General features: G+C 41.6%; 1 protein-coding gene across 1 annotated transcript; it reads right to left on the reverse strand.

Annotated features, from left to right (window-relative positions):
- Nucleotides 1-1,207: 1,207 nt before the first annotated feature.
- LOC311289063 (deoxyribonuclease-2-beta-like) lies at nt 1,208-16,137 on the reverse strand (the record flags this gene model as incomplete). Its single annotated transcript, XM_084406822.1, has 7 exons — nt 15,993-16,137; nt 11,305-11,470; nt 8,400-8,478; nt 7,933-8,091; nt 7,671-7,844; nt 2,029-2,058; nt 1,208-1,704 (listed from the first exon to the last, which is right to left on the reverse strand). Exons 1-7 carry the CDS (start codon nt 16,085-16,087, stop codon nt 1,208-1,210), a joined length of 1,200 nt encoding a protein of 399 aa, XP_084262948.1. The 5' UTR covers nt 16,088-16,137.
- Nucleotides 16,138-18,215: the final 2,078 nt, after the last annotated feature.

Here is an 18,215-nt window from a genome sequence, read left to right on the forward strand (position 1 = left end):
AGATTGGACTTTGCTGAAGTTCTCCTCCTCCTCCTTAGTGTGGAGTGTTTAAAAATGCCTTGTCATTAAATACCAAAGTTCAATACCTAAGGAGTAAATCGTCTCAGCGTCATTAAGCCAATCAGCATGCAGCATGCTTCTACCAATATCTAATGTCTGTGATTGACTCTCTAACGTTACAGGGCGTGAAGGCACGGAGAAAAAACTCTACGTTACAGAGACAGACGTGTGTGGTTGTGTTTTGAGAGGGTCTACATTTTTTTAACCCTCATGTTGTCTTCGGGTCAAATTTGACCTGTTTTTAAAGTTTCTATGTCAGAAATATGGATTATTTTCAACCAAATTGCCCCAAAATAACATGGGTACATACATACAACACTCTTCACATGTAAAATTACAGACATTCCACTACTTTTATTGAATTGTGGGTGTTTTATTTAATATTATAGCATATTTTAGGGACCTGTGTGTAGTGTGTAATAACAACAGAGTGTAAATTGTAATTTCCCCATTGGGGATCAATAAAGAGTATAAATTATTATTAATAAATTATTAATTAATTATATTTCTGCTTTTTAATCTCAACAATGTGGTATGGTTTATTGACCATGAATTACAAGAATAAGTGTAAAACTACTCATAATTTCATGTTAGTGGTGTGTATATACTGGTGGTAGTGGGGGAAAAGCATCGAAAACATCAAAGTGACAAATATTTTGAAAAAAGCAACCAAAAGCGACAAAATGGCAAAAGAAGAAGACCAAGAAAAACATCAGAAAAATAAAAACAAAAAAATGAAACAAAACCGTCTACAAAAGTGCCAGAAGACTGAAGAAAATGCTAAAAATATTCTGACAAAAGTGTCAAAATTGTTTTAGCCAGGAGGACAACAAAAGGGTTAACTGTACCGTAAAGTTATTTCTTTTTGGTAAATTGGATTTTTTTCTAAATTTGTGTCAAAAAGAAACTGGATTCACCATTTTGTCATTGAATATTTTCAAACTGTACCAAGCTCTACCCAAATTCACCCTGGTTCTCCAACTCCTCCGTGTATACAATATGTATATGTTTACTTTTGTAATCAGTTTGTCATTACTAACTTATCACATTCAATTAACAGTGACAGTTGGTAGCGATTAGAATTCTTTAAATCATTGATATTTCTGCCACCCTCGTTTGTATTAAACTATAGATTCAGAAATATATGTCAATTTATAACCATTTGAAAATGATGAATCAAAGCACACAAAGGCCCAAACAAAACTGGACTCATAGGGAGAGGCTTATTTATCCCTCCACTCAATGATCCAGCATCAGGGTCACAGTCCGGGTCCGAGACATGGGGGAGCTTACTGGAGCAATCCTCAATTTGATCAATAAGACCTTTGAATAGTTCACTCACCTGTTGATGGACAAAGCACAGTCCGCCCCCCGGCCTTGTGTACTGACTGACTGCTCTGTTTACATCAGCGATACAGATCAAATGATTATTATTATCTTTAGCTACACACCACTTGGAATGATCATTACCAGCCGTCCACTTAACCTCCCCGTTACCCAGATCAGCTTTTACAGATGCAATATTGATCACTTGATGTTGATTTTGTACACAGTAGGAACCTTCACGGTCACACTGGCGGCCCCAGGTCTGGACTCTCACATCAGTGTTGTATGTTTCTGCAATAGTGAGGTAAAGATCTCCATCTGCAAGAACAACAACACATGAGTCATGGTACAGAAACTGTCACAGATCAACAGGTTCTCACTCCCATCTGGTAAAATACGGACAATATTACACAACATACTCCACCTTTTACATGCTTTGATTATAAAGAAATCAATAAATCTTTTCCACTTGGACTTAAAAGTTCATCTTTACATTGGTGACGTTTTTTTATACATTCTGCAGATTAGTGTTCAGTTTGAGGAAATGGAAACCAAAAGATTATTTCAAATTTGGAAACTAAATTTGTGTAATTTAGCTCCAATTGTTTATAGGTTTAAAACACATTTAGTATATTTTTTTACCGTATATTCCTTGTTGTGGCCTTTCTTCTTCTGAAACAAACAGTAAAATAGTTTGTGTTAGGGTTGGGTACCAAATTCAATACTTTTTTAGGCACCGAATGAATTGCCTCCTTAGCATAGAGTACTGAAAAATACCTTGTCATTCAATACCAAATTTCAATACCTAAGGAGTGAATCTCATCTGCATCAGTGAGCCAATCAGCATTCAGCATGCTTCTACCAAGATCTAATAATTAACAGTCTAATAATAATTGAAACGTTACACGTTGTAGAGACACGCAGGTGTAATCCTCTTTATATCTGAGGCAGCTGTGTTAACAGTCGATAGTGTCTCTGACATGTACAGACAAAGCCACAGATTCGTGTAGTTAATGATTAACCGTTAAACTGTTAACCGACAAAAGGACTTTTGACCGATTAATTCTGTCAGTTAAATCATTAAAACACTAGCCTGGCTCCGCCCTCCTTCGTACTTCCGTTAAATTTTCATTTCTTTCATTCACCACTTTCAGTACTCCGTCTGGGTTTGTGAAATATTTGCGGGTTTTCTTCGGCCAAATCTTTATTGTCCAATCAACGAACAGAAGGAGTTGCTGAGAGTGATGGCGTTGAGATCATGCTCTAGTTTGTAATTCCGTAGTGGCGGCGGAGAAAGATGCGAGCGAAGCCATTCGGTCCGTTGTGAATATCCAGAAGTTAAAGCTCGAGCAAGAACAACCTTTGCCAAGTTGTGTTGGTGGCCATGATGTCGTGGCCCTCCTCCCCACGGGGTTCGGGAACAGTTTGATTTTCCAGCTCGCTCCTTTAGTGGTGAAGGAGTTGGTTAAGGCTAACGCTAGCGATGCTAAGCCGACGTCACGACCAAACGTTAGCGATTGGTTACGGCAGATCCAGAGTGGCTCTGGGCAGATCCAATAGTTTTAAAGTTCAGCAGAGTACCCACCTTCAAGGAAGTTAACACTTGTCAATGGAGAGAGGTCAGACTCTCTGGACAAATGAAATGGACCAGAGTCTGGTAGGACCAGGCTGATGGACCAGAGTCTGGTAGGACCAGGCTAGTATACCAGAGTCTGGTAGGACCAGGCTAATGGACCAGAGTCTGGTAGGACCAGGGTCTTTAAACCATAGATATAGAACAATAGATATGACATGACGTCATAACTAATGGGACTAACTGGCCGCCATCTTACTAGTACTGTTTACAATTGGCACCTATAGGCAGCAAGTATGCTTATCAGCTGTGCAGCACCTAACTGCTTTACCAGAAGGACCGAAGAGACCCAGGAGACTGGCATCACTTTCCACATGTCAGTAGGAGTAGATAGAGTATTTTCTCTTCTTTTTTTAACTATAAATACAGAAAAGTTGGTGAACGAGCTAGCTAGCTAGCAGAGGCGGACAGAGTACACAGCTTCATTACTTGAGTAAAAGTACAGATACCCCTTGCTAAATTTTACTCAAGTAAAAGTACTACAGTCAGATGTCTACTTAAGTAAAAGTACTAAAGTACTTGTTTTTAAAAGTACTTGAGTATCAAGAGTACAAGAGTAAATTTGGTAAATATTGCATTACTACTGCCACAGTGCTTACATTGGTAAACACAGCAAACACTTGAAGTGAAAACTATCATTAACTTGTTCAGAAAATTGAAATAGTCTGGCGAGGTGGGGCCACGGGTTGGCACATTCCCGGGATGGACCTGCTGCGTCTTCATCCATTGTTTCGTCCATGGTTTCGTCTCTTAGCTAAATCTGACAATGGAGTTGACTTTGGTGGAAAGCTGAGGTGATTGCTGATAGGCTGTCCCAATCAGTGGCGCCTGCACAATCCAATCACGTTTGAGAGGGAACCAGCAAATTGAGGGTTTCCGAGATTTTTATTTTTATTTTTTTAGAAGAAGTAACGGGTACTCACGGTTATGGATAGAAATGTAGTGGAGTAAAGAGTACAATATTTGCCTCTCAAATGTACTTGAGTAAAGTCATGAGTACTCCCCAAAAATGATACTCGAGTAAAGTACAGATCCCTCAAAATTGTACTTAAGTACTGTACTCAAGTAAATGTACTCAGTTACTGTCCGGCTCTGCTAGCTAGTAACGTTGCCTAGCAACCGTTAATGGACCGGCTGAGATGTCAGTTATTGGTGATTGCTAGCTAGCTCTTAACAGCATTTATGAACAGCAAACATAATTTTAGTTGATTGATTTTTGACCTCAAATAGGACGTTAAGTAACGTTAACGTTATAACAATTGTTTGTAACACGTTGTTAATATTACCCTAAATTGACTGCTATGCGGCTGATTTCACTCAATCTGTGTTAAGTTTTCAGTTAACTTAAAGTTAACGACAAGTACTCTTCTTTACTCCTAAATCTCATTTTAGACACAAATCAACATTAGCCACATCAAGCTACTACACGGAGCCCTAACCGACCGACCAGTAACACTTAACCTTACATTTTCACCAGCTAACGTTAGCTCCCCAAACATTAGCCATGTTGAATCCTGCTGTCAGTCATCATATATTAACAGCTATTGTTGCCAGCTTACATCATGCCTTTACACGACTCTCCTTTCAGCAAAGCAAATCAAAACTTAATAATCCATGTCTTGATGAGGTAAAGTAACGTCAATCCAGAAATGATTCCTACTTCAGCAGCAAAGTCTTCGCATTACTAGCTATCGTAAATGTAATTTTTCATAACGTTAGCGCAATAAAAAAGACAATTGCAACAAGTCAGCAGCTCTGGTGAAGTCATTATAGCCTTTATCAACAAAAACTCATTGAAGCTAGCAAGGCTCCTCAACTACTCCGTTCATCGCCAAAACAAACTTCATGCCAGTTGACAGTAAGAAAAAACCCCGCCAAAACAGGAAGTAGTAATTCAATGGAATCCAGTCTTTAAATATTTATATGTGAAAATAAGCTATTGAAAAATAGGCTATAGGCCTATAATATGCACACACACACATTTACATGTAGACAAAAAACCTGAGGTAGCCCAAAAAAGATTATTCTCTGATTATATAAACATTTTACTCTTAAAAAAACAGTCTGAGGAACAAACTGAACAAGACCATTTAAGGGCCAATAGGATGATCAAAAACTCACAAAAATGTGTATGTATGTAGTTTGTGTATGTGAGTGTGCTTGTGTGAGATAAAAATATATATTTTGCACAATTTATGACATAAATAAATGTATTAAAAAATTACAGTTGGATGTTTCTCTCATGTGTCTTATCGTAACTACCTCTATAGGCCATAATACTGAATCTATTTAGGATTTCTACATAAAAAAAATATTGTTTAATGTATATTAGCCATTCAGAATAACAAAGACACTTTTTACATATTAAGTTCAGGCAAAATTGAAAAAATACTTTTTTTACCTGCAATATAAATGCAAAATTATGAGATTATCTTCAATTACTTGCTTGTTCTCTTGGAGCTATATCAATCAAAATTCCACCCAAATCTCTATTTTTGGTTTCGTTCTAGAAAGGCAGAGTTGTCTTATAGTCATTACTTTGAATTAAAACCACTATTGATGTATTGGTAGAAAAATATAAGGATTATGAAGCAATATAAGGTTCCAATGGAAGCAATTCTAAAACTTAACCCCAGTAAGATGGCCGCCAAGTGGTTCCATCCTGGAATGGCAAGTCAGAATTACATGTCATATCTATTGTTCTATATCTATGTTTTAAACAATATTATTAAAACAAAAATAAAAAGGTTATTACATTTCTTTTTGCATTGTGAAAGAAATATTTGTACCTGCTAGTCAATTTGCTAATACTAACTTTGCACTAGCAAGTTGCGTTTTAAGCAGTTTTTTTCTGCTTTTCGTACAAGCGGTTTCAGAAAAGTGTCAGTGTGTGTCCACGACAATGCACGTAACATCGTGGCTGCACGACCGGTTCAAGTCTGCAGCTTTCCATGGAACACAGAAAGTATGTCCGAGCCTCCTGGATGAGTGAACTGAGACTGCTTGTCAGTTGATAATCTGTTAACGAGAGTCAGCTATCAGCCAGAAAAATTCTAAATTAGCCTCCCTACCCGTACCCGACAGTTATTTAAACTAAAAACTCTTTTTCATTTGAGGCGAAGAGTCTCTGACACTTTGACAGGAACCTTTCTGAAGACTGTTGAAGCATGAAGTCAGTGAGCTTCAGCAGCTACAGACATTTAAATTTAACCAGTTCTAACAAGTCACATGCTGTAATGAATTATGATAAATGTACTTCACCACCCACCGCTGATCTAAAACTACAGTAGAAGCTTCTCTCAACCATTTCACATAACATTTGATGTTAGAAAGCCCACATTGTTAATGTATTGTTAAATTGTTTATTGGGATAAGTTCCATTCAGTAATAGCCAGTTCTCTGCAAGTTTCTATACATCCTACGCTCTTGAACGTACCATAGCACAAAACTCAATCTCGCCTAGGGCAACCAAAGGGCTAGAACCGGCCCTGCAAGCCATCACCTCCCGTTAGCATCCCATTGACTGCCATTCATTTTGGCGTCACTTTGACAGAGAATAACTTTACATCTGAAGCGTTTAAAGACTCTATTTGTCCGTTGTTTATTTCTAAAGAAACACGACAATGTATAAAAGGCTCCATTACCTTGTACCTCACGTTATGGCTCCGTAGCAGACGCTTTTATAAAAATAGGCTAACGATTGGGTCATAACCACGAGACTTACTGTCACACAGTAGAGGAATTACCGTATAGTACAGGAGAAGCTCACAGGCAGTTTGGACTTACATTAGCTGTTTAGTTTAATTACTAATGTTAACTAGCATGTTAGTGATCAATAATTAGCCTGTGCCTATGTTATCTCCTTACATATACCTACGCTCTCCGTCTCTGTAAGATTGGGAATGATTGAGATTTCTCTTGGCACAGCTACCAGAAGACTTCCAACTTTCAGACAGGTTGCTCACGTCACATCTACATCTTCAAGCTCAGTTGGAGGCTGCTCAGTAACGCTCAGCCAGCACCGGGAAAGAGACTTCTAATATCCTTCACTGGTCTCCGTCCAGAGACACGGGCTCTGCTGGTCCACTTCTTTTACTGTCTATGGTGAAAACTCTGTGCTGTTATGCTAGTTCTCCTGTGGATATACATCTCCTTTGCCTTTCTCAACATTCACCTCTACGTCCCTGTTTATTGCTGTGTGTAAATGACATAAGTTGAGATTAACGACATTATACTGTCTGACTGGATGCTAACGTGTACTGTTTAGATGTGCATAAGTTAATGCTATCTCTGTTGTAGTTATTAGCGTTGTTAAAGCTAATAAGCTAATTCACAGTGGGTATAAGTTAGCAGAAGGTTTGATATTCGAAAAATATGACCTGTAGTAAGTAGTAGCCTGCCATTGGCAACTACTACAGCAATCAGAATGAGAAAATGTCTTTTTTTTACTTTGTATTATTACAGACCACAGCTAAATAAATCAACCAAACAGGACGTCTGTATCTGTGTTCTTTAACGGGAACACCAACCCCACACCTTGCCACTCTAAACCAGTTAAATTCCTGGAGACAACCCAATCTCTCCTTTTCATTTGATTTCCACAGTAAAAATGGTTCTTAATCTGATTCAAACCATCATGCAGATATCTCACCTTTATACAGTTTCTTAGCAATGCTACGAAATAGTGTTCCTCGTGCTGATGTCAGGTTGTGGATTCTCGCTCCTGGTGTTGTGTTATTCTTTGTAACATTGATAAGCTCTTCATGGAAGTCAGCTGGAATATGATCATCAAATGGGAAAGCTGAGATGTTCAGCAGGTGTTGACCTTCAAATAGTACAAAAAGACAACATTAACATCATATTCAAATCAACCACTAAGACTATAAATATGAAGATTTAACTGAGAATATTACCTATCTTTTTGAACTCGTTGTACTTGAATGTTACACAGATAAACGTCTGAGCATTTGCAGTTCCGGTGGATGGCCAGAAGTTATTATCTCTTTTGAAAGGGAATTGTGGTGTGCTGTGTAAGAGCCAGACTCCTGTGTCTTTTTTCATCATCACAACTCCTGAAACATCAACAGATAGACACAGAACTATAGACTGATGTTTAAAGTCCTAAAATGTGATTTCCTGACTGTTTTTAATATTATGAACTAACAGATAATAGACTAGATCAGTTGCACTGCTTATTGATTTAGTTCACTTGAATGCATCAGTAGATATTACTTCCTCAGCTTGAATCTCCTGTGGGCGACGCGAGGAGAGGAATCAAGGATGCACAAACTGGGAATTAAAGTTCTATTCAAACTGAGCAGACTCTGTCCTCTGTGATGAAAACATGACGGAGGTTCAGAGAGATGCTTTCTCTACTCACCTTTACTGTGGCCAGACTTTTGCGGAGCATTTTTTCCTGGAGGTTGATCGCTGTAGCTGATGAATCCAAAGTCTGCTGGCTGTAAATGATGCAGAATGAAGAGAAGAAAGTGTCAGAAACAATGATTTAATGATTAGGATGTACATAGTTAAAGGCATACGCCACCGTTTGTTGAAACAGGGCTTATCATGGTCTCCCCTGGCTGTAGATAGGTGAAACAGGGCTTATCACGGTCTCCCCTAGCTGTAGATAGGTGAAACAGGGCTTATCACGGTCTACCTTGGCTGTAGATAGGTGAAATAGGTCTTATCACGGTCTCCCCTAGCTGTAGATAGGTGAAACAGGGCTTATCACGGTCTCCCCTAGCTGTAGATAGGTGAAATAGGGCTTATCACGGTCTACCCTGGCTGTAGATAGGTGAAATAGGTCTTCTCACGGTCTCCCCTAGCTGTAGATAGGTGAAACAGGTCTTCTCACAGTCTCCCCTAGCTGTAGATAGGTGAAACAGGTCTTCTCACGGTCTCCCCTAGCTGTAGATAGGTGAAATAGGTCTTCTCACGGTCTCCCCTAGCTGTAGATAGGTGAAACAGGTCTTCTCACGGTCTCCCCTAGCTGTAGATAGGTGAAATAGGGCTTATCATGGTCTCCCCTAGCTGTAGATAGGTGAAACAGGGCTTATCACGGTCTACCTTGGCTGTAGATAGGTGAAATAGGTCTTATCACGGTCTCCTCTAGCTGTAGATAGGTGAAATAGGGCTTATCACGGTCTACCCTGGCTGTAGATAGGTGAAATAGGTCTTCTCACGGTCTCCCCTAGCTGTAGATAGGTGAAACAGGTCTTCTCACAGTCTCCCCTAGCTGTAGATAGGTGAAACAGGTCTTCTCACAGTCTCCTCTAGCTGTAGATAGGTGAAACAGGTCTTCTCACGGTCTCCCCTAGCTGTAGATAGGTGAAACAGGTCTTCTCACGGTCTCCCCTAGCTGTAGATAGGTGAAATAGGTCTTCTCACGGTCTCCCCTAGCTGTAGATAGGTGAAACAGGGCTTATCACGGTCTACCCTGGCTGTAGATAGGTGAAATAGGTCTTATCACGGTCTCCCCTAGCTGTAGATAGGTGAAACAGGTCTTCTCACGGTCTCCCCTAGCTGTAGATAGGTGAAATAGGGCTTATCACGGTCTCCCCTAGCTGTAGATAGGTGAAATAGGGCTTATCATGGTCTCCCCTGGCTGTAGATAGGTGGGCCAACGCATTTTTTGTGCATGCATTGTTTTAGTCCGGTGCAACACCGGCAGCGTTTCACTGCATCAATCTGGATAGACTTGTGCTATCAGTAAATGTATTGTTGTCCAAATAATAGATATATTGTATTGTGATAAAACGTGGGATTTACATCCCTAGTATGTAGCCAATCCAAAGAGGGGAACAGTAAGGTGTGGGCGTGTCAATGTGTCAAATTTCTGTGAGACGCTGCAGGATAGGTAGGGGTTTGTAACCAGACTATACATGGTCCAATCTGGCCCAAATTATTAATGCTTTTAGAGACATGGCCTGAGGACATCTACAAGTCAATAATAGTTATAGTCATAGCGCCCCCTACTAGAAACAGGAAGTTAGCCCTGATGCCACATAATGGAAACAGGAAGTGGTGCACAATTTGAAATATGTAATTTCTAGGGCTGGGCAACGATTAAAAGTTTTAATCACGATTAATCATGATTAATCGCATTGTTACACGCAAAATCCAATAATGAATTCAAAAGTAGTGTATAGCGCAATTGTATTTTAAATGTTCTTCCGTATGACCTAAAGTGCCATAACATTTGTTCTGCAAACACTTAACATCAACATTTTGTTTATACAGCAGCAGTTAAATAAAATATTTAGTGTAAATCTCAACTTAAACAATGTAATAAAAGCAAATACAAAATGAAAGCTTATTGCCACTGCCAGGGCATTCATGTTATCCTGTTTGTTATATATATATATATATATATAAAATTTAAAAAAATATATAAAAAAAACTGCCCACAAACTCCTGAGCCACAATCATAACATTAAAACAGGCAATTTCTTTCTTCTTCTTTGTGATGGTGCGTCTTGAGGGAATCTCATACCTGCCATAATTTCTTGTGATTCTCCATATCACTAATGGGCCTGCAGTCTGTAGCTATCCACTTTGCTATGGCGTTTGTTAGCTTCTCTTTCCTTTGTTTATCTATACTTCTCCCACACACTGCATCTAACATAGTTGTAGTAGTAGTTTGTTTCGTAGAATGATTTGCTGGTATCAACTGTGTGTATTTAGTGCATTTAGGTGATATTTCAGACTGGAAGTACTCCGGTGATAAGAAAATTGGTCGACTGTGCTGTCCGGAAGAACTTTAAAATGAAAATGGCCATGTACAAGTTCCGTACCCTTCTCCATGTTTGAGGTTTGTTCATTCGCCAATTCTTTTCTTTTCTGTTCCTGCGTTACTGCGCGATACAATAATTGTCGGCATTAATTAATTAATGAGTTAACGCGATAATAACACGTTAACTTGCCCAGCCCTAGTGATTTCCAACGCTATGCACTCCATGGAGGGAATTAAGTCTAACTTCTGCGTGCAATGTCCAACGGTCATGGAAATACACGGCCGCATCGACTGGTGAGCTGCCGGCACACCTGACAGATGCAGAGTACGAGGGCCCGTTCATCGGAGCTTGGAGCTTTAACTCTGAAGTTTCAGTTTCAGTGTGTTGAACAGTTTCAACACAGCAACCCGTTACTTTTAAGGAAATCTAGATAGTTGATGCTTTTATAATTAGTACAGACCATCATATCTATCCATCACCATCAGTTTGAGTCATGGTTTGATTTTCATCAAAATACAAACAGATCTGCAGTTTAAACATGATTCTCACCATTGATGTGGTAAAAATGGGCCGCAGGGTGTTTGCCAGGACACCATCATCAGCGTTGATGTGCTTATTGGGATCTTTAGAGGTCTTCCCATTTGAATCAATGTAAATATATTCCAAACCCGTCGTTCTGATGTTATTCAGTTTGGGTGCCTTGTAGATGATGTACCTGATGATGATGATGAGAAGAGGAGAGGACAGAGACTCATGAACACTAAACATGAATCTAATGTAATCGATCACATGCATGTTCAGAGTGACCAGACTTCTCTCTACACCCTGAATATATCTGGAAACAGGAAGTTAGCCTCATGTTGCAAAGATCATCCGATTTACATGAAATCTATATTGTGTGGTCCACACTTGATATAAAGCCACATATTGCATGTTTAGTGCAGGGTGACTTTTTGCCATGAAACAGAAAGTAGTTGCAATTGACTGGTGTCCCGCTAGTACCCCTGACATGCCGAGGGGTGCAAGGGCCTGTTCATCGCTGCTTGCAGCCAGGGCCGGCGATTGCTATAGGCGACCTAGGCGATTGCTATAGGCGACCTAGGCGATTGCCTGGGGCGTCAGATGTGTTGGGGGTGCCGTGTCCCCCTTAGGTCTACTTCCCATTAATAATAGAATTATGAATGACAAGCAAAATAAAACGTGTTTATTAAACATGATCATCCTAGGGCGCCCCCCCCCCCCTGCCACACGTTTACTTGTCAACCTTTCACAGCCACTTCCCTAAACTGTCTCATTCAGAGACCAGCGTCCCAAATTAACATGAACAAGAGCAGAAATCTTGCTCAAACACATCTGAAATATTACAGTCGAGGGGTTTATTAATTCATTAAAATTAATTAATGTATCATTCAGGTGAATAATTTTAATATGCACATTTAAGGAGGTTACTTCCTCAACAAAAGAAGCAAAAGTGGGAAGAGTAAATGATGCTAGGCTACATGTGTGCTGACTCAGATATAATTAGAAAAGTCGATCTAAAGGAGAAAAAATAGTTAAAAGCAATACAGAATGCCTGAGAGCCTTACAGCAATATATTCCATTATGTTTTTATATTTGGATTGTAATCTCTGTTTCCCTTTAGATAAAGATATTTCCAGCATAAATTGATTCAGAAAAAGGTAAAAAAACAAAACTGAATCTCGCCTAGGGCAACCAAAGGCTTGCAGCTTTGATTGTAAAGATAATTTTTGTGCTTGAAATGATTGAAAAGTTCCAAAAATGTGCACACAGGTCAGACCTGGCGAAAATTGCAATTGTTGGTGGGAACATTTTTCTCATCTAGAGTAGTCAGGTCCGAATCTTAGAGATTGTGTAACCCTGTAGGCATTTTTGAGGAAAAGTTGTTATAACACATTTTTAGAAAGTTCAATGTCTCCTGAATAAGGATCCACCGTATAACATTGAAATAAGGGTCCCATTTTCTTGTAATTGTTATTGAAACAATAGGTGCGTTATTCACAGCCGAAACACTACAGGTGGATAGGGTAAAATTTTTAAGTTATAGATATCACCATAAAACCTTTCCAGTTTTTCACTTACATAGAGACAGACATTTTTTGTATTACGAGTTTTCTGAAATGTCATGTTTACATATGTAAATGAGGCATACCAGTATATATATATATATATATATATAAAATTCGAGGGGCAGGCATACCAGTACGCGGTTCTCCCTTTCGGGCTAGCCCTGTCTCCTCGCGTCTTCACGAAGGTTGTCGAGGCAGCCCTTGTTCCTCTCGACGACTGGCTGATCCTAGCTCACTCTCGAGACAAGGTTTGCGAACACAGGGACCTAGTGCTCCGGCACCTAGCTTGTCTGGGCCTTCGGGTCAACTGGGAGAAGAGCAAACTCTGCTCCATGCAGAGGATCTCTTTTCTCGGTATGGAAATCGACTCGGTCGCCATGTGCGTGCAGCTTACGAGCGAGCGCGCGCAGTCACTGCTAACTTGCCTTCGTCAGTTCGAGGGCAAGAGTGCGGTTCCACTGAAACTATTTCAGAGGCTCCTGGGGCATATGGCATCCGCAGCCACAGTAACGTCGCTCGGTTTGCTTCATATGAGACCGCTTCGCGATCAAGTCCCGAGGTGGGCATGGCAACACGGCACGCTCCGAGTCCCAGTGACTTCGACCTGCCGTCAGACCTTCACCCCGTGGACGAACCTCAGTTTTCTATGGGCTGGAGTGCCCATAGAACGAGTTTCCTGGCATGTTGTTATATCAACAGATGCCTCCACAATGGGCTGGGGCGCCATGTGCAATGGACATGCTGCCTCGGGCTCCTGGACAAGACCCCAGCGCCTTTGGCATGTCAATTGCCTCGAGTTGCAGGCTGTACGTCTCGCCCTGCACCGCTTCTGTGCATTGCTCAGGGGTCAGCACGTATTAGTCCGATCAGACAATACCGCCACAGTAGCGTACATCAACCGACAAGGTGGTCTGCGCTCCCGTCGTATGTCGCAACTCGCCCGCCACCTCCTCATATGGAGTCAGAAGCATCTGAGGTCGCTTCGAGCCATTTATATCCCGGGAGACCTGAACCGTGCAGCCGATCTGTCTCGGTTTCGGCCTCTCGCTGGAGAATGGAGACTCCATCCCCAGTCGGTTCAGCTGATTTGGGATCAGTTCGGGGACGCACAGGTAGATCTGTTTGCCTCCCACGACTCGTCCCACTGCGACCTGTTTTATTCTCTGACCGAGGGCACGCTCGGCACGGATGCACTGGTGCACAGCTGGCCGTGGGGCCTCTGCAAGTATGCGTTTCCCCCAGTGAGCCTTCTTGCGCAGACTTTGCGCAAGATCAGGGAGGACGAGGAGCAGGTAATATTGGTTGCCCCGTATTGGCACAACCGCACCTGGTTCCAAGAACTAGTACTCCTCGCGACAGCACCTCCCTGGCCAATTCCTCTGAGAAAGAACCTGCTTTCTCAGGGACGGGGCACCCTCGTCCCAATCTTTGAAATCTCCATATGTGGTTCCTGGACGGGACGAGGCAGGTTTGAGTACCCTACCACCAGTGGTGGTGGCTACCATCACTTCCGCTAGAGCATCGTCCACGAGACATGCCTATGCGTTGAAGTGGAACCTCTTCGTCAACTGGTGTTCTTCTAAACTTCAAGAACCCACGAAAGGCCCGATCAGTGTCGTGCTTTCCTTCCTGCAAGAAGGGTTGGAGCGAAGGCTGTCTCCCTCCACCCTGAAAGTGTATGGTGCCGCCATTGCCACACATCATGATGCAGTTGATGGTAAGTCCATTGGAAAGCATGACCTGATCATCAGTTTCCTGAGAGGAGCGAGGAGACTGAATCCTCCTCGCCCTCCTCTCGTTCCCTCTTGGGACCTCTCAGTGGTTTTAACTGCTCTGCAGAGTGCTCCCTTTGAGCCTCTGCAATCAGTGGAGCTTAAGTTCCTGTCAATGAAGACAGTGCTCCTGGTTGCATTGGCCTCCATCAAGAGGGTAGGGGACCTGCAGGCATTTTCGGTTGACGAAGCGTGCCTGGAATTTGGACCGGCTAACTCTTACGTGATCCTGAGACCCCGGCCTGGATATGTGCCCAAGGTTCCCACCACACCCTTTCGAGACCAGGTGGTGAACCTGCAAGCGCTGCCCTCGGAGGAGGCAGACCCAGCCTTGGCACTGCTCTGTCCAGTACGCACCCTCCATGCTTACGCAGACAGAACGCAGTGTTTCAGGACTTCAGACCAGCTCTTTTTCTGTCATGGTGGGAAGCTGAAGGGAAAGGCTCTCTCCAAGCAAAGGTTGTCTCACTGGATAGTGGACGCCATTGCTTTGGCTTACCAGCAGCAAGGTCGACCATGCCCCCTTGGTGTGACGGCCCACTCCACCCGGAGTGTGGCATCCTCTTGGGCTCTAGCGCATGGCGCCTCGCTAACAGACATCTGTAGAGCTGCAGGCTGGGCGACACCTAACACGGCCTCTGGGCGACCCCCACGTGTGTAGTCCACTCTAAGCCTTTCTGAGCATGTGTCTTTCCCTCGGCAAGCCACCTTGCCACCCCTGGGTTTGAAATATTCCACCTGCGGCTGGACACCCCAGTGATTCTCAAGATGCAGCCCCCTGGGGTCATGTGTATTCCAAGTTCCCCCCTTCGGGCTGGGCATAATTGCATATTTCCACTGATATATGCTTCCCAGTGTACCTTGGTACCTTGGCATAATTCCAGCAGCCATTAAAAACTGTCCCTTTTATGTTAATGTTGTTTTTTCAAGGAAATGGATTCAGCACCTAAAAATCATATAGAAACAACACTTGAAGTACTTTTCCTCAAAAATGCCTACTGCATCTTATCCAGGGCTATTTATCTATTTTGGGACTCGACTAGAGGAACATATACATTTTTTGTGAAATTTCTTTGCCTGACGTGTGCGTGGCATGGTTGCTCTATAGTGCCCCCTAATTATTTTTTGCCTTTGACCGCATCTTTGACACCCTTAATATACTTGAATACTCACAAATGGGTCATGTGACAACAGGCCATTTTAGGCCCTTTACAGGTATGGACGCTTTTTTGAAAACCGATTCAACAGATTCCTCCGAAATTGGGTCAGCAGCATGTCAAGACTTTTACGATGCCAAATTGCAAAGCTTCGTCCTCGGACCCTAATAAACTACTTCAAAGTAGGAGAAGTAGTAGTAGTAGTAGTAGTGCTGTCTCACCAGTCCACTTCTCCGTTGTTGTGGTCTCTGCAGGTCACGTCTTGTCCATCAGCGCTCCAGCAGAGCAGACTGACCGTCAGGAAAATCCTCCACATAACTCCCTATAGAGGTACAGTGAAATGTATCTGAAGTTCTCTGGCCCAAGTTGCAGAAGCTTGGTGACGTGGTGACTACGGACACTGTCTGGAAGAAAGAAAATAATGAATCATATTCAATTCAATTACATTTTACATGTCATAGCAGGGCACTGCAGGGCGTTACAGGGTGTAGCAGGACGTAGCAGGGCGTAGCAGGATGTAACAGGGCGCTGCAGGGCGTTACAGGGTGTAGCAGGACGTAACAGGGTGCTGCAGAGCAGGGTGGAGCAGGACCACGGCGACAGCTGCAACCATGATTTAGGTACCACTCTAATCCAAGGAAATATGCTGGGCGAAAAAAAACATAAGGACTCCAGGGAATAGACTCCCCAGAGCTAAGTTAATAACAAGCATTTCTGGGACATGGATGCACACAGATGGACAGAGGAGAGAGAAGTTCAGTGTGTCAAAGGAAGGAAGTCCCCCGGTAATCTAAAACTATAACAGCATAATTAAGAGAGACAGGTTAAGGAGAGGAGCCTGGTCGTGATAGAACTCTCCCCAACCTCTACTTTCGTATGAATGTAAGGTAGTATGTTCAGTTATTAGTTATGTCAAATACATATGAAAATCCAACTATAAAATTAAAAGATGATTTTTTAAAAGATGTACAGTCACTTTGCTAAATCACTAAAAAACACAGATATGATTCTTTTTTAAACATGGAAAATAAAACAAACATGTTCAGTTCTCTCTTGTGTTTCAGAACTATTAGATTCTGAGTAAAAATATAATTGAAAAAACTGTCCTTAATTTAAATTCAGCTTGTTTCATTTCAATATTACTAAAATAATCATATGTTCTGTTATTAGTTATGTCAAATACATTTTGCTCATGCATTTACATCTGTTGTATCTTCTGATCTGATCATTTTAAATTTCCAGTTTCAAAGTGTTCTTACCGGTGTTGTTGTTGGTCTGTGATGCCGAGGAGGCAGAGAGCTGATTATATATCTGCAGAGAGGACGGATGCTCAGTGGTCACATGATTTTACAGAAACTGTCTCAAAGAGAAACAGCTGAGTCATTTGGTAGGCTGCAGTGAAGTCTTTTTTTTCATCTGGTATATGAACGTATCATTGTAAAGTAATTCCAAATTCAAAGTGTTCTTACCTGTGTTGTTGTTCTGGGATGCTGAGGAGGCAGAGAGAGCAGAAAGCAGTTTATGGGTTTGTCCCAAAGTCTTTAAATTGCATCCCCGATTCCTCCACTTGCCTCCCTTCCTCGCGGGAGGCAAATCATCGGAGGACTGCTGAGTCATTTGATAGACTGCAGTGAAGTCTTTTTTTCATCTGGTGATGGTATCCTTTTAAAGTAATTGTATATAGTTAATATTATTAGTAACAGCTGATATGTGCTACCTTAAATCTGTCATCTCCTGCAATGAGAGGACAACAAAGCCTACAGTACAGAGTCTCCATTGATGTGGTTTTAATGTTTGTGGTGTCAAATATATGCCACAGAGACACAGAGCAGGTAACAAAAAGGGAACCGTCTTCGTCCTTCCACATATTTCTTTTCGTTGTTACTATCGCCAGTTGCTATAAACCGACCCAAAAGTTTAGGTACTTTGAAAGAAAAGAAAGTACTTTGCTGAATAAGAATTGTTCTTTTACTGGTCAGCTGAATAAAAGGCTTACTGATAATCAGATACGTACAGATTAGACTTCTGACTGCCGGCTTGCAGTTTGTATGTTAGATTTTTACTTGCTGTCTTTATGTTATATGTTGTGTTTGTTACTTATTGTTATGCATTGTACCTGTGTGAATATTAGTCTATATATAGGGCTTTTATGTGCTGACTCTAATACGTCATTTTTATTTTAGTTTTTAGGTTTCCATTTTAAAACTGGCCATGGACAACAGATGAAAATTAATCAGGAACTTCAGATCCATTTCTCTGGACCTCTTCCTGGGTTGACCCGGACTTTAAAACACAGGTATGGATCACAGGTTGGATGATTCTGTCACGTCTCGTCCCTATGTCAAGTTTCTGTTTAGTTGGTTTCATGTTTTCTGTTGGTTTTCCATTTCCTGTTTTATTTTCATAGTTCCTCTGTCCTTCCATGTGTTGTCTTGTCTTACTTC

The sequence above is a fragment of the Rutilus rutilus genome (assembly GCF_951802725.1).
Source record: "Rutilus rutilus genome assembly, chromosome: 4".
Lineage (NCBI taxonomy): Eukaryota > Metazoa > Chordata > Actinopteri > Cypriniformes > Leuciscidae > Rutilus > Rutilus rutilus.